The 21,002-nt window shown below is 58.1% G+C and overlaps 1 protein-coding gene across 2 annotated transcripts; it reads left to right on the forward strand.

The window, feature by feature from the left end:
• The first annotated feature begins 226 nt into the window (after positions 1-226).
• SLC6A17 (solute carrier family 6 member 17) lies at positions 227-17,806 on the forward strand. Of its 2 annotated transcripts, XM_017821454.1 has the most exons (12): positions 227-815; positions 8,055-8,461; positions 10,912-11,069; positions 11,341-11,467; positions 12,143-12,324; positions 12,858-12,968; positions 14,022-14,263; positions 14,549-14,741; positions 15,066-15,258; positions 15,509-15,668; positions 16,166-16,328; positions 16,705-17,073. In XM_017821454.1, exons 2-12 carry the CDS (start codon positions 8,176-8,178, stop codon positions 17,071-17,073), a joined length of 2,184 nt encoding a protein of 727 aa, XP_017676943.1. In that variant the 5' UTR covers positions 227-815; positions 8,055-8,175. The 2 variants fall into 2 exon arrangements, with proteins under 2 accessions (XP_017676943.1, XP_017676944.1); XM_017821455.1 differs by lacking the exon at positions 227-815 and having other exon boundaries at positions 8,176-8,461; positions 16,705-17,806.
• The last annotated feature ends 3,196 nt before the right edge of the window (positions 17,807-21,002 follow it).

The following is a 21,002-nucleotide window of genomic DNA, read 5'->3' on the forward strand; positions in this document are numbered from 1 at the left end:
GGTTGGAAGGTGTGCCTGCCCGTGGCAGGGCAGGGAGTGGAACTGGATCTCTGAGGTCCCTTCCAAATCAAAACATTCCCCAATAAGAGAGGAAAGTGGTGACCAACCCCCACCAAACACTCCTTCCCCAGGGCATCCCTGGGGCCGCTCTTTTGGGGCATTTCAGTGGGTTTTACTTTCTCCCGCAGCCAAGCCGAGCCCACCCCTCGTGTCGGGACTCGACACTGTTTTTTTCTAACGCAAGAGCCTCCCTCGGCGCGGGGGGGGTGGCCCGGCACCCCAGCTTTGACGCGCAGCCCTGTGACTCAAGCCTGCGTCAGGGCTGCGTGTCCCTTCCCATTGAGTATTTTTTTTTTAATTTTTCCTTTCCCCCCCCCCAATTGCTTTCCCTTTATTTATTTATTTCCCGGGAGCCGAGAGCGGCGTTACCTCCCTCCCGGCGAAGGGCAGCGGGGCCGGGCGAGCCCAGCGCGCATCCACCGGGCGGTGGCGGGGCGAGGAGGGGGACGCGGAGCGGAGTCGCCGCCACCTCGGAGCTTCACCGCCGCGCCGTGCCGAGCCGTTCCCGGTCGCTGCTCCCCTTTCCCCGGTCGCTGCTCCCCTTTTCCCGGTCGCTGCCGCTCCAGTTTGCCCGGTTTCCCGCAGCACCGGGAGCCTCGGACCGGCCCCGCCACCGCCCGGTCTCGCCCCCCCCTCCCCCGCATCGGAGCGGGGGGAACCTGGGTGATTTCTACCGGGAATTTGCGGCGTTTCCTTCGGGATCGGGCCGGTTTTTCCCGGGATCGGGCCGGTTTCATCCTCCCCGCAGCGCCAAGGTAAGGATGCTCCCCCCGCTCCGGGGCTCCGCTCCCGAGGATCTCCCCCCTCCCCGGGGGCTCCTGGCTCTGGGTGCCCCCTCCCCACCAGGGCTTTTTGAGGGGAAGATGCTCAGGGACGGGTCGGGGGGTTAATGGAGGGTTCACCTAAGCCTGGAGGCATCAGGCGTGGCCCTAAGGGTGGTGGCATCCAGGGCCGGGGGGACAGTGAGAGACAGCAAATGGCTTAAGCCACCCCGGGGGGCCGGGGGTCGCTGGGGGGGGTGGCACTGGGTGCCTGCCCGGCTCTTGTTGGTGGGGGGCTCATCCCTTTTGAGGATGGCTGGAAATGCAGCCTCCAGGTTGACCTTGACAATAACATTGGGAGAGGAGAAAGCGTTTGGCTGTGATGAATTATTTCGGTCCTGGCCCCTGAAGTGTGTGTGTGTGTTGTGGGGTAATTGCCCCTTCTTTTATTTGTTTTCATGCTGCTCCCCGAGCGTGGCTGGTTGGGTTTGAGGCAGAAAAATGGGGCTTGGGCTCCCGGTTTTGTGAAATCCCCAATACTGGGTGTGGGGATGCACCCAAAGGTGGGTGTTTCAGGCTTGGCCGGGTCCAAATTTCCATCGCTCTGGGGACATGGGGCTCAGACTCGTGGGGATTTCTGCTCCCAGCTCTTCGTAGAGGACCCAGAAGGTGAAATCCTGCTTCCCGGATCATGCCTTGTGTCTGAGGCACCTGAGGTTTGAGTCCATTAGGAGCTGATGCAACTATTTCTGGTCTGGGTAGGAAAAAACCCGGAGCTATTCTCGGCAGGGCGGAGAGTTTCTGCTGAATATTTCTCCAGAGGTGTCAGGACTAGGTCAAGGAACCTGGCTGGGGTTTGACTGCAGCTCAGCTGCTCCAAGGGGAATAAAATGTGGGTCTGAGCTGTCCACTGGGATAAACTGGAGGTGGCTCCTCTAAAATCAATAGGAATTAAAGGGTTTGGTTTAAACCCTCCACTGCTGCTTCAGGCTTTCACAGAGCAGAGAATCTGGAGTCACGAGGATCAAACTGACCCTAAACCAGATGCTGACCTGCAAATCCAGGCAAAACCACCCCCTTGGGAGGAGAGGCTCTGCTTTCACCCCATCCTGGGCTGCATTTGGAATTGTTTGTTTACAAACGTGGCAGCAGCTCCAGGAGTTACAACAGGGAAAAGCAGCGCTGGCGGCGGGACCCGCGTGCTGCCCCTTCGGGGCTTTTTGGGATAAATCTTGGCTGGTTTGGGGTTCAGTCACCAACCCTTGGCTGGAGGGGGGTGAGTTACGAGGCATCACTGAGATTGAAGTGGAAAAAGATCATCTGGTGAATCTGGTGAATCAAAGCGGGCCCTGGAGGGATCATGTGGTGTTGGTTTGCTCTGGTGTCACGTTATTGCAGCTGATGTGTGTTCTCACGACACCAAATGGGACGGGGAAGGAGCCCAGATCCGATGAATCAACGGGCTCCAGTGCTTCGTGACAAACCCAGGTGCAGAGGCTCGTCCTCCTCCAGGGTCCATCTCACGACCCAATCGGCAAAATGGTCTTTTCTGGAGGTTTCTTGGCACCTGTTGGAGAAACGAGTTGCTGCAATGTGTGAAAACCCCGGGGGGGGACAGGCACCCACCAAGGGGGAAAGACCCCCAGTTCTGGAATGGGAAGGGCACCCACAGCCGGAGCGGGAAGGGAACTCACATGGCACGGGAAAGGTGCCCTTTGGGTGGGAAGGGCACCCACCTCCGGGGTGGAGCGAGGGCTGGAGCAGCCCCAGCTCTGCTTCCCTTCAGAGGAACGGGGGTTATTTATAACATCTGGGTGCTTTTCCGGCAGGAGCCAGGGGTGGGTGTGCGGCAGAAGCGGGGGCAGCTCTGACTCAGCTCAGCTCCTGTGTCACGATGCTAAAGCGGGATGGGGGGTTTGTCCGCCCCTCAAACACCTTCGGAGGGCAAATGCCACCTCCGGGTCACAGAGCTGCTCCAGGACAGGAGTCTGGCTCCCAGGAAAGCTTCTCCTGCGCTCTCCCAGCTCCTCACACCCACCCCACCCAAAGTTCGTGCCTCCCCAGGTGTGGGGGTGAGGAGCAAACCCACCCGGTGGCACTCACTGAGTCACCCCTGTGCCCTCTAATTAGCCAGGCGCTAATTAGCAGGGCTCGTTATAAAAAGGGGAGAATGGGAGCAGCCCTAATGAGCCCGGATGGCAGAACCCTTCCCTGTGGAGCTGGAGGCCGAGCAGGGAGGAGCAAAGCCCAGCAGGAAATAGGTTTAAGATGGAGGTGTCTTGGAGAAGCCTTTCCTGCTTCCCCCTCCCTGGTGGAAGGGAATTTTGTGGGTCAGGGGTTCCAGACAGGTCCTTGGGGCAGGGCTGGGGGGGATCAGAGCTGCAACGCTTCTGCCTTGAGCAAAAATCTCCTCTTGCTGCTCGGAGGGTCCTGCCCTTGGTTTCTTGTGGCTTGGAAAGTGGGATGCTTCCCAAAGGCAGAATGTCTCCCAAAGGACTGGCTCTGCCAGGGCGATCCCTCTCCCACTGCAGAGGCTCTCCTGACCATGGGAAGCAGCAGGTAGGGCCTGGAAGGTGTTTTTCCCATGATTTGGGCTCGTGGGATGTGCACCCCAGGCTCCTTCCCCTCGGCTGTGCGGGACCGAGGGAAAACGGGAGAGATGATTGTTCCTTCCTCTCCTCTCTTTCCCGGCCTCGCTGCTTCCTGGGTGACCTTGGATCTGTCCCTTCTCCTCCCTGCTCCAGTCTCCCCATCTGCACAGAACAGCCTGGCCTTGGGGGCAGGGTTTCCCTGGCTCTGGGTGTGGGGAGCTGCAAATCGATGCTCAGATCTCCCAGCCTGATCCTGAGGGAGGATTTCCACCTCCTGAAATTCCTCTGTGCCTCTGCCACCTCTCCCTTCCCCGCTCTGTGACCTTGATGGGGTGAGCAGGACCTTCCTGGGCCTGGTGAGCTGGATCCTTCACCAGGAGCTTTGTCAGGAGCATCTTCCCCTCTCCTTCAGGGGCATTTGAGTGGAAGCTCTGCAGCAGCTGAAGGGGGGTTGATGCTGGGACAGGGAGGGACAGCAGAGAGTCCCCAAGGCTTTAAATATTCATTTGGAACTCACCCAATCCCACCTCATGGTTTTTACCTGCCTCAGTTTCCCTTTATAGACCCAAACAGGCGTAAATGTAGAATTTGGGCCCAGGGGAGGAGAAATCTCCCCCTGTCCCATCCTTTGGACCCAGACTGTGTTGGCAGCTGTGAATCCCCCTCTGCCCTCCCAGGCCCAGCTGGAAGCTTTGCTGACCCGGTTCCAGCCTCTTCGTGGCTCCCCAGCCCCGAGGAACCGCGGCTGGGCTCAGCAGGACACATCCCAACATCCCTCCCCCACACCCTGGGGTGCTGCTGCAGGGCCGTGGTGTCCTCCTGGGGGTCTGCACTCATCCCAAACAGCAGCTTTGCCCTAGTCCATGTTTTTGGGATCAGTGGGAGCCTCTGGGCAGGGATTAAACCCTCTGGGTGTAGCAAAGCAGGAGCTTCTTCAGCCCTGTGTGGGGTGAATCCAGCTTGTTCCATGGAAAACCATGGATCTGCTGCAGTGGTGGCTCAATCCCAAGGGATACAGTCCTTGTGGACCCACCTGGATGGGGCTGGGGGGGAGGTGTCACCTGGACAGGGGTCAGGGATGGGGAAATGTCACCTGGACAGGGGACAGGGATGGGGAAATGACACCTGGACAGGGGTTAGGGATGGGGAAATGTCACCTGGACAGGGGACAGGGATGGGGAGTGTCACTTTGTGCAAGCTGGAGCCCCAGGCTCAGCTCTGGGATCAGGGCTTAGGGAATGGTTGCTTTGCAAGGGGTTGGACATGAAGGAATCCCCTGGGCCCAGGAAAGTGGGACATGAGGAGGGGAGTTGTCCCCAGGGGGAGCCCCAGTGTCTCCCCTTGTAGCTCCCATGGGATGTGTTGGCTGCACTCAGAGACACCAGGACCAACCCCAGCACACAAACTGGTCCTTCCCCCGCTCCTGCTGTGGGAAAATCCACGTTCCCTCTCCAGCTGGGTGGCAGCAGCTCTGGTTTTACCTGGGCAAAGCTGTGGGTGCAAAGGCAACCCTGACCTGGCAGCACAAGTGAGGTTCCTGCTCTGGAAGACCCTCATCTGTCTTCTCCAGAGAGAGAAAAAAGGCACATTTAAGAAAATTAAGGTCACGAGGACTAAGTAAACAAGCTGAATCTCCATCTGTCAGAGAAAACAAGGGTTTTCTCTCTCTCTCCAGCCTGGAAAGCTCCTGGTTGTCAGCTGATCTGCCTTGTCTTTCTCACAGGGTGGTTGTTATTTTTGGTGGATGAATTTTTGATTAAATTCCCTTCTCAATCAAAGAAATGCGTGGAAATACCTCTCTCAGATGGATTTGGACTGTGCTTTTCAATTTGAGGGGTGGGGACCTTGGAGCTGATAGGACATGCTGGGGAAAGGAATAGGAAGAGCCCTGCTGGCCTTGCTTTCCCTGGATAGTGTCCCTGTGCCGGGGGGGTTGGCGGTTCCAGGCTGGTTCTGGCTGGGATCATCCCACGGTTCCAGCAGGAACGTGGATGGCAAAGGCTGGGTGAGCTCAGGGCATCACTGTCGGGAAGGATCCTCTCTCCTTCAGGCCTTGGCAGCACCTTCATCCCCAGGCTGGGGCTGAGCCACTGGGAGACAGCAGGATGTTCCCAAGAAAGCCACGGGGACAGTGCCAGAGCCATTCCAGGAGCAGGGTTTGGATCTCTGCCGTAGTTTCCCCCTCTAGTTCAATTTGGGTGCCTCTCCCGTGGGGAGGAAGACTCGTCCCCTGCTTCTTCACCCTCATCCCAGTGTCTGGAGAACCCTTGGCCCAGCTGAACACCTCTGACGCCCCAAATCCTTTGGGAATGTTGCTGTCTGGAGGGTCATCTGAGAGCCCTTGGGTTTTGGAAGTGCTGCAAGGACCTTGCTCCCCCAGGACCTGCTGCCTCTCAGCCCCTCAGAATAACTCTGGGGGGACCTAAACTGAGGTTGAGACCCAGGGTGGGATGTTGTGGGGTCTGTCCTGGCCCAGCACCCCCTTCCCTGGAGCTGGGCACCTCCAAGGAGCTGAGCTGTCCCAGGAGAGCCTTTGGGGATGCCCTGACCGTGGGACACTCTGCTCCAGGGGCTCAGCCAGCTCCTCACTGGCCACCTTGGCTCTGTCCCTGGAACAAAGGGATACTTCATCCCCAGGCTGAGCCCTCCCGATGCTCCCAAGGAGCTGAAGCAGCTGCTGAGCAGACGAGGAGCAGCAAACAGCCCGTGGGGGATTCACCCAGGTCTGTGCAAACCCACACACAGCCCGATCCAAACCCGATGGAAATCCCGGCGATTTCCTGACCCTTCCCCTCCCTCCCCACCCCGGGGAGATGCTCCAGCCCCAGGCAGCCACGTGCCCGTAATTGCCACGATCGAGCCGCGAGCGGGTTCTGTGAATGAGCCTTCGTTAGGAAATCAAACAGCGCCGGCCCGGCCCTGAAAGGATAATTTAAACGGATAATTTAAACGGATAATTTAAACGGCTTCTCCGGAGGAGCCGGATCCGGGAAAGATGCGGAGCCGAGACGGTTGCCTGGCAACAGATGCAGCCGACAGCCGAAAATAGATTTTTTTTTTTTTGTAAAAGGAACAAGGCCTGGCAAAGGGGGAACTTTCTTCAGGGGTGAAAAAGCACCGAGGTGAAGGCGAGGGAGGGGGAGGTTTCCTGCTGCTGCTGCTCGGCCCCATCTGGGGACGTCGGTGCCCTGGCAGGGAAGGGGCTCTGCTGCTGTGAAAAGGGTTGGGACTGGGGGCTAGACTGGATCAAAAATGTTTCTCCAAAGGCAAGAAGAGCTGGGAAAGGCTCTGAAAAATCATGGAGGCAGACGGGACAGCGGGAGGCCCACCCTGCGTTATCCATCCTCCATCCCCGTACGGACGAGGGTCGGTTTTCCCAAGGCTGAGGGGGTGTTTGGGCAATGTCACCTGTGAGAGGCCACCGGGGGCTTGGATGAGCTTGGAGCTGACTGAGGAAGCCCCCAGGCTGGGGGGATGGTGCTGCAGCCGGGCCAGGGTGGGATCATTGCCTGGGTGTGGCCCCAGAGCTCTGCCAGGACCCAGCAATCAGCCGTGTGTCCCCTGGGAAACAGGGATGGAGAGGATGGAAAAGAAGGAAGCCTGGCTCTTCAGGAGAGTCATTTTTGCAAGATGAGGGGTTTGTTGTGGGGTTTCTGTATTTTCTCCCCACTTGGTGAAGCACCACAGTCCCAGCTGGGTTGGGAGCTGCCAGTCCCAGCCCAGTTCTCCCAGTATGGAGAGGAGGGACGTGGTGCTTTCCCAGGCTGGGGAGCAGCAGAGCACATTCCCTCAGTGCTCCTGAGATATTCGAGGTGGGAGAGAGACCTGCAGGGCTAAGCCAGGTTGTGGAGATGCCTCCATGCAGGATCATTCCTCCTGGCCCAGGCTGGAAGCCGGGAAGCAGGAGGGGCTGGGATTGATGGCTTGGCCTTGGCTGCTGTTCTCCGCTGTAAAGCTGCCTGGGAAGATTTAACATCAGGCTCCAAGGATCTTATGTCACTCCTGATAATGTCCCGGGATGGAGAGATATGCTGGGTGTTTGTCACTGTCCCCTGAAAGCTTCCAAGTTGTCGTGGAGCTTATCCAGGGCTCTGCCAATGGCCAGGAGGGGAGGGAGCAGGACAGGAGGGCAGGGCCTTGGGCAGAGCTGGAGTTGGTGTCAGATTTTGTGGGGTTCAGCTGCTGACTGGGGGTGTTGGAGGGGCAAGAGGTGTCACAGTGATGTGAGCAGCTCCATCACTTGTCCCTGTCCTCTGGAGCCCAGGGAAATTCGCTGCTGGGGGTCACAGGGGGCCCTTCTCCATGAATGAGAGAAGCTGTGGCTGCCCCATCCCTGGAAGTGTCCAAGGCCAGCTTGGATGGGGCTTGGAGCAACCTGGGCTAGTGGAAGGTGTCCCTGCCCATGGCAGGGGGTGGGACTGGATGAGATTTAAGGTCCCTTCCAACCCAAACCATCCTGGGACTCTACAATGCTCCACCGGGGAGTTGCTCCTGGTCCATCCTTCATGGAGAAGGGGACGCTCCTGGTTCAGCTGAAGGTCCCCAAGGATGGGATGATGGAAACCCTTCTCCCCCAGTGCTGCCGGTCCCATCAGAGGATAAAACAAACCCAACCCCCTCCACTGACCCCTTCCCCACCCAGGTCCTGCTGATGACGAGGAGGTGAGGCCTGAGCTGTAGCTCACACCGGTGCCGTTCCCCGCGGGACGTTCATCTCCTTCCCTCACCCCATCCCACCCCCGGGACCCCCCGGAGCCGTCCCAATGCCCAAGAACAGCAAGGTGACGCAGCGGGAGCACAGCAGCGAACATGTCACCGAGTCGGTGGCCGACCTGCTGGCCCACCAGGAGCCCGTGGACTACAAACGCAGCGTCCTCAACGTGACGGGAGGGGAGGCCTGGGACAAGCAGAAGGAGGGGGAGGAGGACCTGGATGCGGAGAGGCCGGCCTGGAACAGCAAACTCCAGTATATCCTCGCCCAGATCGGCTACTCCGTGGGGCTGGGCAACGTCTGGCGCTTCCCCTACCTCTGCCAGAAGAACGGAGGAGGTGAGACCCGGGGCAGGGGTGGGATCAGCCCTTGGAGAGGGGGATGCGGCCCAGTTCTGCCCTGCTGCACATCGAGGTGTGGATGCTGGGGCAGGACAGGGGTTATTTGGGCTCTAAAGTGGGTTATGTGGGCTCTGAAGGTGGAAAGGGGCAGCCAGGAGTTGTGCTGAGTTGTTGGAATCTCCTGGACAGCCTCTTCCTAAAGGTTGTCCACCTGCCCACTCCAAAGTCAAGGTGAATCCCAGGGTAGGACCCAGGATTTCTTGCTGCAGCTCCTGATTCCTGCTGGGGCAATTTTGTAAACTAGGGGAAAAATGGGAAGAGAGAATCCCTCCATTTCCCTGGGTCCTGAAGTCACATTGGATAAAACGGGAAGAGAGTCCTTCCGTTTCCCTGTGTCCTGAAGCCACATTGTCCAGACTCCAGTCCTTTCCCAAATCCTCCTTCCACCAGTCTGTTCTCTCATCCCACCCCGTGCCTCCTCCTTGGGCTCCCAGGAGCAGCCCAGAGGGTCAGGCCTCGTCCAGCTGTGCTGAGACCCCCCACCCTTCATGACACTGACTGGGTGGGTCCCTCACCATTAACCCAAACCCGGCCCCTTCCCAGCAGTGCTGCCGGGGGCCAGGACCAGCCCAGTGCTCCCGTCTGCCCCGAGCATTCCGTGTTCCCGGCGTTGCAGCCCTTGTGCCCCCAGCCCCACAGCTGGAAAAGCTGCAGTGGCCTCAATAACTAAAACATCTCCAGGTGTCATTAGGATGAGTCATCCTACCAAATGTGCAGTCAGCACTCCTTTCCCTTTCCCTTTCCCTTTCCCTTTCCCTTTCCCTTTCCCTTTCCCTTTCCCTTTCCCTTTCTTTAGCCCAGGTGGCCTCATCTCTCTGTCCCATGGGGCAGACACTGATTTTCTGCCTTTTCCTCCCCCCCTTGGCTGGGATTCCCCTGGGCTGTGGCCTGGTGCCAGCCAGCAGGATACAAGAGGTCGGGAGGGATGGACAGAGCATTCCTGGCCATGCTGACCAGCCTCAGGATGTGGTGGTGGCTGCTGCTCCTCTCCTGCTCCCCGAGCAGGTGCCTGTGGGGGATGACGGCTGTGCCGGGAGCAGGATGGGCTGGAGCCAAATTCCCAGCACTCGGTGTGCCAGGAGCTGGCATGGGCCAGCCCTGGTGCTGCTGAGCGTGGTGATGTACAGGCTTGAGCTGGTGCCCAGTTTCCCAGACATCACAGCAAGAAAATCTCCAATATTGGACACATTTCCACGTGAACGTGTCCGTCTGTCTCAGGCTGGGATGCCCGGGAGGGCGTTGCAGAGATGGGACGCTCATGGTCCTTCCCAAATTCCACCAGCTCCAGCTCTGCTCCCTGCCTCTCCTTTTCCCCTCCCAATCACCCGGAGCTGCTGCACCTCGGTTTTGCTCCCCCTGCATATCTAACACATGATCCCAACCTCTGGATTTGCCGAGCCCCTGCTCAGAGCAGCCTCAGCTGCTCCAGGTCCCGGCCGGGGCGTGGGGTGGTGGTGGCTGTCACCGAGGTGTCAATCCAGCTGGGAATTTTCGCTGCTGGCTGCCCTGCCGGAGGCAGCCACGTGCTCCCGAGCCCATCCCGGCTCCTGGCAGGAGGCTGGAGTCGTTCATCAGCTGCAGTGTTGAGTCATCGCATCCTTTACGGTCACTTGGCCTCGGGAGCCCCCGGTTCCTCTCCAGCCTCAGCAATCAGACAGAGATTAACTGACTTCTTCCTCTCAGCTGTGCCTCCCCCGCCAGAGGATTTTGCTCTGCCCCAGCTGGCAGTGGGGTGGTGGGTGCTGCTGTTTGGGATGTGTTGGACAGATGAGCACAGGCAGGACCCGGGGAACAGGAGGGTCCTGCCTCCCCCTGTGCCCGAGATGGCTGGGAATGTGGCCGTGTCCCCACGGATTGGCTCCTGGAGGGGTGTCCTTGCACATGGGGTGTCTATGGACGCAGGGGAGCTTTGTGTGCTTTGGGGTCAATCCCACATGTCCCCACACTGGCAGGGGGTGTTGCACCCTTTCCTTCCACACGTATGTTTGCTCCTCTCCACGAGCTTCTCTGCTGGCCAGGCTCTAATCTTCATTCCCAGATCATGGAATCATTTAGGTTGGAAAAGCCCTCGAAGACCACCAAGCCAAACCCAGCACTGCCATCCTCACTACTAACCCGTGTCCCCAAGTGTCACATCCACACACCTTTTAAACCCCTCTAGGGATGGTGACTCCACTTCTGCCCTGGGCAGCTGTGCCAGGGCCTGACCACCCTTTCCACGGAGAAATTGTCCCTGATATCCAATCTAAACCTTCCCTGGTGCAACTTGAGGCCATTTGCAAAGGAGCTGATGGACCAGGCAGAGCCTGTCCCTGCCTGTCCATCCCTGTTCCAGGACCTTGGGAACAGAGAGAGGGGTCCATGACGACCTTTCTCGCCTCCTCCAGGTGCCTACTTGGTCCCATACCTGGTCCTGCTCATCATCATTGGGCTCCCCCTGTTCTTCCTGGAGCTGGCCGTGGGGCAGCGGATCCGCAGGGGCAGCATCGGAGTCTGGAATTACATCTGTCCCCGCCTGGGGGGCATTGGCTACGCCAGCTGCCTCGTGAGTGCGCCCTGGGGAGCCCCCAGACCCCACCTCGGGTTGGGTGGGGTGGAACCAAACCCCGGGGGCCCCATGGGGGGGTTTGAGAGGTCAAGGGGTGTATTTCCAGCTCCACTCACGGGCTGGTTTGGGGATGGGCCCATCCCCTGATCCCTGCACCCCACTCTCTGCCCAGCGGTAGGGTGGGGACAGTGACACTGCCCTGTGGTTTGAGACACAGTGTCACTGCCCTGTGGTTTGAGGCTGTGTCCTCTCTCCCTCCTCCCCCCAGGTGTGTTTTTTTGTCGGTCTCTATTACAACGTCATCATCGGATGGAGCATCTTCTACTTCTTCAAGTCCTTCCAGTACCCGCTGCCCTGGAGCGAGTGTCCCCTCGTGAAGAACGGCTCGGTGGCCAGTAAGGAACAGCCCTGGGGCCAGGGGGGGCTCAGCTGGGAGGGAGCAGCTCCCAGGGAAGGGGGCTGGGGGGCACTGGAGACCTCCAACACCTGTAGCTGTCACAGGTCGGGGCCACCAGAGGTCGAGGTGTCTCCTGAGTCCTCTCTCCTTGCCCTGAGCACATGGAGAGCTCTCCCTTGCTGACGAGGCTGTTGGAAGATATTAATTATGGGCTCTTGATGAATGAGGTTGGATGAGGGTCTTCCACACTCTCTGTCCCCACTAGTGGGATTTGGTGCCAGTTTGGGAACCCACAGTGTGGATTTTCAGGCTTCCTCAGTACTTGAGGCCAGGATCTGATCCAGGACCTGGCTGTTCCATTGGTGCCCGACTGAGACACTGATGGAGCTAATGGTGTTTAATATCATCTGAGCACCTCCTTGGGACATTCTGAGAGGATTTATAGCAAATAAAAATGTCTCTCCCTGTATTTAATATCTAATTTTCACCTGGTAATGGTTTTACGTTCTGTCTCTTATTTTTCCTGCTGAAAAAAACCCCCCATTAATTCCTGCCTCTTAGCTTCCAGAGGTACCTCCCTTCCCTGGCCTGCTCCAGTGGGTTTTTCACATTAGAGGCAGTGGGTGACTGTCCCCCAGCCCCCTCACGCTCTCCTGTCCCTGCTCTGTTGCAGTTGTGGAGACAGAATGTGAGAGGAGCTCGGCCACCACCTACTTCTGGTACCGGGAGACCCTGGACATCTCCAACTCCATCTCGGAGAGCGGGGGGCTCAACTGGAAGATGACCCTGTGTCTGTTGGTGGCCTGGAGCCTTGTTGGCTTGGCCATGATCAAAGGCATCCAGTCCTCCGGGAAGGTGGGTACTGGTGGCCCCCTGAGCCTGGCTGGGCTCTGTGCTCAGGGCAGGAGCCTCCCACCTCAGTCTTGCTCTCCTCTGATTGGGATGTCAAACGTCTCCTCTGATGTTTGGTTTCAAGTGCTTCAGGTGCTCTGGAAGCGGGAGGTGGCCAGGGGAGGATGGAGACCCTTCCTCCTGGTCTGGGGGAGCTGAGGGGTGCTGTGACCCTTGGGATGCTCACACCCGCTCCACAGTTGGGCCATCTCTGAGGGGGTCCAGAATAAGATCAAAAGAGAGTGTAAGGAAGATGTTTAGTCCAACCTGCAGCCAGGGATCAGCCAGGGCAGCAAATCCACCTGAGCTCCAGCACTGGGAACATCCTGCTCCAAGGGGTCCCATGGCTGCCTGAGGAACAAACCTCACCCTGGGGTAGGAAACCCCCCTGGGTGGGAAATCCCCCCCCTCTCCCCAGTTGGCTGCCCGTGGGTTGGACGGGGAGGTGGCTGGGTGGGAAAGGAGGCTGTGCCCGTGTTGGATCCCTCTCTCTCCAGGTGATGTACTTCAGCTCCCTCTTCCCGTACCTGGTGCTGGTTTGCTTCTTGGTGCGGGGACTTCTCCTGCGTGGGGCAGTGGATGGGATCATGCACATGTTCACACCCAAGGTGAGAGCCCCCAAACCCTAAACAGGTTCTCCTCCTGGCAGGTCACACCCCGTTCTCCCTTTGTTTTCTTATTCCTCTTATTAGTTCCCTATATTTCCCTTATCTTCCTCCCCGGCCTAAAAACGAGAGTGCCAACTCCAAACGACCTTGGGGATCCTGATAGGTCATCAGCACCCAAAGTTTAGGGTGTGGCCAGGACAGCCAAGAGCCTCACAAACTCACCCCTCAGCATCACCCCGTCCCCCTCAGCTGCCCAGACACCAGGGTGGGGAGGGGGGGGGTGCCTGAGGCCAAATACAAATATAAAGACTTCATGGAACGACTCTGTCTGGCAGCAAAACCTCTGCTGGTGGTATGTGCCTATTAATTAAGCAGCTAATTAATTAATTAAGCAGAGATGTAGATGAATCAGCTCAGCCGACGAGGCTGTTGGAAGATATTAATTATGGGCTCTTGATGAATGATGCTGGGAGGCCTCCAGGCTGCAGCTCTGGCTCCTGGGAGAGGGGGGATGTGGTTGGGGGGACTGGGAGTTAAAAACAACCCCCCCCAGCCAGGATGTTGGATTTCCAGTGCTCCATGTGCTCTGGAAGGAGGAGGTGGCCAGGGAAGGATGGAGACACATCACTGGGTGGATTGTGGCTCCCTGGTGTGGGGGGACATGGACACCCCTCCCCAGGGCAGCTGGGTCTCCGCTGGGAAGCTGCAGGGCTTTGCACTGGGAGATGGAGCACCCAGGTCAGGCCCTGAGGCAAGTGGAGCACCCAGAGGCAGGGTCAGCTCAAACCTCTGCCTGACCTCCCCACGCCTCTGTGGGAAAGAGAAGGACTTGTGAGTGCTGGGTGATGACCTGACCGTGGTAGACCATGGAAGTCCCAGAACGGTTTGGGTTGGAAGGGACCTTAAAGATCATCTCATTCCACCTCCCATCAAAATGCTCCCAAACCAGCCCAGTCTGGAGGCACAGTAGCCTTTTAGGGGAGCTCTGGCTCCACTGGGGTGAGCAGTGGGGTCACCAGACCACTGAACTTCTTCTCCTGTCTTCCTCCCAAGCTGGACAAGATGCTGGACCCCCAGGTGTGGCGGGAGGCGGCCACGCAGGTTTTCTTTGCTCTGGGCCTGGGCTTTGGGGGCGTCATCGCCTTCTCCAGCTACAACAAGCAGGACAACAACTGCCACTTCGACGCCACACTCGTGTCCTTCATCAACTTCTTCACGTCCGTGCTGGCCACCCTGGTGGTGTTTGCTGTGCTGGGCTTCAAGGCCAACATCATGAACGAGAAATGTGTGGTGGAGTAAGAGCTGGGTTTGATTTGTTTGGGGTGGGCAGGTCTCTGCTGCTGCTGGTTGCGGTGGTTCTGGAGGCAACAGAGGAAGTGCTCTGGAGTTGGGTGATCCTGGGTTTGGTGGACACAAGTTCCTGATGGCCAAGACTTGTATTTCTAGAGATGTCCCACTGAGGGAGTTGGGCATTCAGCTCTTCCAGCCTAAAATCCAGCTCTAAGATGGGCTCCTAGTCCGTAAATTGCAGGTACATCCAACACATCTCACACCACCTGAGAGGTTCTGTTGTCCCTCAGGAATGCTGAGAAGATCCTGGGCTACCTGAACACCAACGTGCTGAGCCATGACCTCATCCCACCCCACGTGAACTTCTCCCACCTCACTGCCAAGGACTACAACGAGATGTACAGGGTGATCATGACGGTGAAAGAGGGGCACTTCAAGGAGCTGGGCTTGGACGCCTGCCTGCTGGAGGATGAGCTCAACAAGGTACCTGGTGGCACTCTCAGGAGCTCACCCACACCCATTGCCCCTCCCTGTGTCAATCCTGGGCACATGGATCTGGAAAATCTTCTTTTAGAGACCCTCCATGGCTGGGAATCCACATCCCTGTGTTTTCCCCTTGTGGTCCCTCCTGGGGTCGGGGTAAGGTCCGTCCATAGCGAGTCTTGCAGGGTCATCACCAGCAGCAGACTGGGGTTTTCCTTCCTTGAGGACTGGTTCAGGGAGGGAGACCTGAGCCATTCAGGGCCTTGAAGTCCGTGTCCCTGACGTGTTTCTTCTCATCTGTTGGTCCCGTGTCCCCCTCAACAGTCGGTGCAAGGGACTGGCCTGGCCTTCATCGCCTTCACCGAAGCCATGACCCACTTCCCGGCGTCGCCCTTCTGGTCCGTCATGTTCTTCCTGATGCTGATCAACCTGGGCCTGGGCAGCATGATCGGCACCATGTCGGGCATCACCACCCCCATCATCGACACCTTCAAGGTGCGCAAGGAGGTGTTCACAGGTGAGGTCCTTTCTCCTGCAACCTCCTGGGGAAGGGGTGGGGGGTCCCCGTTGCCCTGAGGAGACGTTCCAGGAGAGTGTGGACACAGTGGATGTGAACTGGGCCTTGCTAATGTAGGGAATGGGCCTTGGGGAGGCCTTGGTGTCCCTCAGGGGGGTTTGCTGACCACTCCAATGCAGGGAACGGACCTTGTGGTGGTCTTGGTTCTGCTCGGGGGGCTCTGCTGACCACCCCTATTTGCTCCCCCCAGTCGGTTGCTGCATCTTCGCCTTCCTGGTGGGGCTGATCTTTGTGCAGCGCTCTGGGAACTACTTTGTCACCATGTTTGACGATTACTCAGCCACGCTGCCTCTCACTGTCGTGGTGATCCTGGAGAACATCGCCGTGGCCTGGATTTATGGCACCAAAAAGTAAGGAACTTGTACAGCAAAAGGAATAACTGTGCTGTGATTCCTGGCTAAAAAAACCCCCCTTCCAGCTCTTTTCTATATGGCTTTTTCTCCAAGAGAAAAGCTCAGTTCACCTTGATCCTCCTGCCCTGCCCTGGTGTAACCCAGCCCCAGGAGCAGGTTCTTTTTGTGGGTTGGTTGTGGTGCCCTGTCCCTCGAGATCAACCTTTGTCCTGAGGTTTCCATGTCCTTCTGGAAAGACACCTTGTTCCCCCGGTGCTTCTTGTTGTTCCTAAGTTGGTCAGAGCAAAGGAGGCTCTGGATAATGCTCAAAAGGCCTTTTCCTCAGGAGTTTCCCACAAGTCCTACAGGCTTGAGGGATATTGAGATGCTCCCCAGGACCAGCTGGGTTCTACTTCAGGCTCTGCCTTGAGCACAGTTTACAACGGGGGCTCCTGGGAGGGAGTTTGTCCCTTGGAGGTGGGGAGAACAGCAGGATTCCATCTCTTCCCTGGCAGGTTCATGCAGGAGCTGACGGAAATGCTGGGATTCCGGCCCTACCAGTTCTACTACTACACCTGGAAGTACGTGTCCCCCATCTGCATGGCCGTGCTCATGACCGCCAGCATCATCCAGCTGGGAGTCAGCCCCCCGGGGTACAGCGCCTGGATCAGGGAGGAGGTGAGCACAGCCCCCCTCCCCATCCCAGGGGTCCTGGCTGAGCAGGGGAGAGCTGCAACTACCCCATTCCTCCCACCTCTGCTCCCCTCTCCTGGGTGACATCCCGCTCACCCTCTGCGTTTGTCCACCCGGCCCAGACGTCTCCACCCAGTTCTGACCATGGAATGAAGTTTCAATGTGGATTGTGGTTGACCTCTGTGGGCAGTACCATGTCCTTCCCCTCGATTTGAACCCACTTTCTGCCAGCTCCAGGTGTCCCTGAGGATGGAGTCTTGCAGGAGGCAGCAGGAATTGTCTCACACTTCAGAGCCATGGTACCTGGTGGGCATCACCTTTGCTGTGACAGCCCTGTGACATTAATATCTGTTCCTTCCAGGCTGCTGAGAAGTTCCTGTTCTACCCAGCCTGGGCCATGGCCATCCTCATCTCCCTGATCATCCTGGCATCCCTCCCTCTGCCCCTGGTCTTCATCCTCCGGCAGTTCCACCTCGTGTCCGACGGCTCCAACGCCCTCTCCGTCACCTACAAGAAGGGCCGGATGATGAAGGACATCTCCAACCTGGAGGACAACGACGAGACCCGTTTCATCCTGAGCAAAGTGCCCAGCGAGACCCCGTCCCCCATGCCCACCCACCGCTCCTACCTGGGGCCGGGCAGCAATTCCCCCATGGAGATGAGCAGCGCTCCCAACGGACGGTACGGGAGCGGGTACCTCCTGGCCAGCACCCCCGAGTCCGAACTGTGATGGCCCCCTGCCCGCCACCCCCACCGGGAGAGGAGGGCACTGGGGAGTGGATCCTGGCTGTCCAGGCAACGGGAAAAATTCATTAATAAGGAAGATGAAGAAGAAACCCCCTCTTATAAAATCATAACCCAAAGCAGCCGTTCGTAAGGTGACACCGGGAAGGAGGGATTGAGGGAGGGGCAGGACTCCTCCGACAACCCTCGGCTGAAAGGCAGGACCCCCCCGGGACCGCCCCCGGGGAAGGGAGGAGGAGCAAGAGACGCTCCGACACCTTTCCGAGAGTCGTTCTCAAATCTGAAGCAAGGAATCTCTTTTCTAAGCAGCTGATGGTTGGAACAAGGACCCGGAGGCAGGTTGGGAAGCCAACCCCGCTCCCTCCTGTCGCCCAGCGCTCTTCCCTCCTGTCTTTGTCCCTTATCCGGGAGGAGTCATGGCCTTATTCCAACGAGCACAATTTAACCCTCGATGTTCAGAGCACAAAAAGGTGCTGTTGTTGTCACCATCGTTGTTGTTGTTGTATCTCCTGTAGGTTTTTATAGCTGTGGACACACCCAAATGACCCCCAAAATCCTGACCAGGGTTGGCAGGGAGCAGCACGGGGGTGGCTGGGACTGTGGATGGTGGATCCTTGGAATCTTTGTTGCCACCAGCATGGGAACAGTGGCTGGGGGTTGTTTGGAGGCATGGAGATGTCATGGCTGTGGGATGAAGTGGCAAGTTTTGTGCTGAGTGGTTTGGGTGTGTGAGCGTTGTGGGGTCTGGCTGGGGGAGAGGAGTCTCTCCTGGAGTTACTCCTCACGTGTGGGATGTTCTGCTGAACCAAAATCCCTGGCATGGCGATTGTCTCCTCTTGCTCCTCTCTTCAGATGGCCCAGAGGGACACCCAGAGAAGCTGTGGGACATCCAGTCCTGTCACAGTCCTGGTTTAGCTCTCAGGAAACCACCCCCTGATTTACCTCCCGTGCCCCTCCAGCCAAGGGGAGCTGGGCAGTGACTCTCTCTGGACTTGCCTCCTCGTTTCTCCTCCTGTTCCCTTTGACCCCCCTTTGGGGGCCCTGTTGCACCCCCACAGGAGCTCACCAGCTTCTGGATGGGGGTGACCAGTTTTTGGGGACCACAGGCATCCGTGGAGCAGCAGCTGCTGGGAGTCCCAGGAGTGGGAGATCCCAGATCTCCTTGGCTCTTGATGAGGTTGGTGAGGCCCTGCTAGAGCCCAGGGGGCCATCCGTGTTTTTTGGAGGATCAGATTGATGTGACTGCATGTTGTTTCTCCCCAGGTTGTTTGGGAAAGGGTGGGATCTCCCAGCTCTGAGTCTCTCCCACTGGGACTGGGGCTCATTTCCCTAAATGCCACAGGTAGCCAAGCACTTCTGCCAAGGGTCCCAGTATACCCTGGCACATTCCCCCTTTCCCAGTGGGGACAGGGAAGCAGCAACCTGCCTGGGCTCTCTCTCCCTCTCAGCACTTTGCTGTGGCCTCCAAAAGCTGGGGGAGCACCTCATCCTTGGTCCTGCTGGGCTCGGGTCATGCACAAAGGTGTTTCAGGCCAGTCCGAAGGTCAGGTTTGGGGGGGCTGGTCCATGAGTCCTTCTCTCCCTTCCCTCTTCTGCTTTCCTGTCAATGGCTCTTCTTCCACCTTGGTTTTGTTTGGGAGGTGAAGGCAGAAGGTACCTGGTCCATTCAACACATCCCTGACCTCTCAGCATTCCTGGGGCCGGGAGGTTCCTCACAGTAACATCTCCTGTGGGTTCTGATCCTTTATTTGTTGTCCTTCTTCGTGAGCTTAGCTGGTGACCTGGGGACTCTTCCTGGACAAAAAGCTCAAACCCTTCATCGACCATTTTTCCAGGGGAAAATGGAGGCAAGGACTGAACTGAGGCAGCTCAGTGATGGCTCTGAGAGGTACCAGATCCGTGTGGTCAGGATCAGCAGTGCTCCTCCAGCAGCTCCCCCTTCCCCATCCCTCCAAGGTCTTTCTCCTTCCCCTGTCCCTGCAGAGGGACACTGAAAAGTCCCCACTGCATCATCCCTGAGGGGGAGAAGCCCAAACCTGGTGGGTTTTCCTCATCATTAGTCAACATGTTCCTTCCCATCTCTGTTTGGATCCATCTCCACCTGACCAGCAAAACAGGAGGAGCCAAATCGTGTCCCAGTGTCCCCTTCCCGACGCCCCCGAGCCCGGGGGCCGCGTTCCCCCCGCAGCTCCCATGGAGTTGGTGGAGCAGGACACCTCCCACGGCCAAAACGCTTCACCCCATCCAGCCCCAGGGTGTGACGTTCCCGGAGCCCCGCGGGGGAGGATCCGGCTCCCCGTGTCTCCCAGCCCCATTCCCAAACCAGCCAGGGAGGCTTCGCTTCCCTCCCCTCTTTGTGCAGCATCGACGAGAGGCAAAGTCAACAGGAAGGCAACAAAAAAAGCTATATTATATATATATACATATATATATATATATAAAATATATACAGAGAGAGGAGATGGGATAATAACCTAGAGATTCTCTATTTCTATTGTATATTTATTCTGTAAATGTCACTGTAAATGCTGTTAAATGACAAACTGTATTCCAAAGTGGCCCGTGACCTATTTTCATTCCCAGTGCTGTACAGATCAATTCTCATTCTAGAGAGGGACATATTTTTACCTTTTTATTTCTTGTCCGTGGTGGGTGGGCGTCCCTTTCCCCCCGCCCCCAGCCCAGGGAGGCTCCAACGACCCTGGGCAGATCCTGCAGAGAGGAAGAGGAGGAGGAGGAGGAGGGACGACGCCTTTACTTTTATCTGTGGAAATACTGTATTTTGTCGTGGCATTCGGTGTTAGACACGGGGTGTTGGGGGGGAGTGTGCGTGTGGGTGTGTGTTTTAAGTGGTCCGTGTTGTCGCGTGTGCGTCCGTGCGGGGGGTGTGCGCGTGTCCGTGGGTGCGCCTGGGTTTAGGATTCACTTCTGGCTGTTCTCTCTCACTTTCCGAGCCTGCCCCGGGGGTTTCTCCCGCTCGCCGGGGCAGGTTCTCCCTCCACACTCCTCCTCGGGGTCCCAGGCTGTGGGTGGGGCCGACCCCCGGTGGCTTTTAGCCCCAGAGATCCCGTTTTTGCCCTCTCTCTCTGCACAGAGGCACAGGGAATAGCTGCTAGTTGTGAGCACAGGCACTTTTCAGTTTTCCTTCAGGCAGTGGGACGAGGAGGGGGAGCCGCTGCCGATGTCCCTGTCCCCCCACATCAGCTCCCTGCCCGGTTCCCAGCCCAGATCCTGCTGCCGGGAGCAGCGTGCTGTCCCTGGCTGGGGGACAAGGAGGTGCTGGGGGGGTTGGGAGAAGTCCAAACCCTGGGGACAGAGCTGGGGTGGGGTTCAGTGGCTCTAGAGAAGGCAGAAAGGAGGTTGCAGGGGGGGCCCACCTTGTGATACTGGTCCAGCCTGTAGGGCTGGAGTTGGGATGCTCCATCCCCCAGCACCGGGCTCTGCTCCAGGGGCTGGACCTTGATCCCGGTGTGAGTCAGAGGGGAAGGCTGGAGCCAGGTCCCCAAGTGTCCCACGGCTCCTTCCCCTCAGTCCCTCCAAAACAGCCCCTGCCTCACCTCCCAGCCCTCACCCAGACCCTGGCAGGCCACATGGACCCCCAGCACCTCCAGGAGCAGCTCCCACTGCCTTCTCCTGTCCCCGATCCCTCCCTGAGCCCGGGTCTCGCTGGCAGGGGTGGGAGCAGAGCTGGGTGGCCTTGGTGGCCAGGACAGTGGCCTTGGTGGCTGGGAGGGACAATGCACGGCCATGGGAGCCCCCAGGATGGAGCTGCTTCCCCTGGGGAAAGCACAATGCTGGCGAAACCTTCCTGTACAGGTAAAAGCACAGATCCCATCGTGACACATCCCTGTATCCCCGTAGTTCCCATCGGGCTCCTCGGCCATCGAGAGAAACCCTGTAAGAGCTGTATCAGAG

This window comes from Lepidothrix coronata, unplaced genomic scaffold, assembly GCF_001604755.1.
Source record: "Lepidothrix coronata isolate B3197 unplaced genomic scaffold, Lepidothrix_coronata-1.0 Scaffold90, whole genome shotgun sequence".
NCBI classification, from domain to species: domain Eukaryota; kingdom Metazoa; phylum Chordata; class Aves; order Passeriformes; family Pipridae; genus Lepidothrix; species Lepidothrix coronata.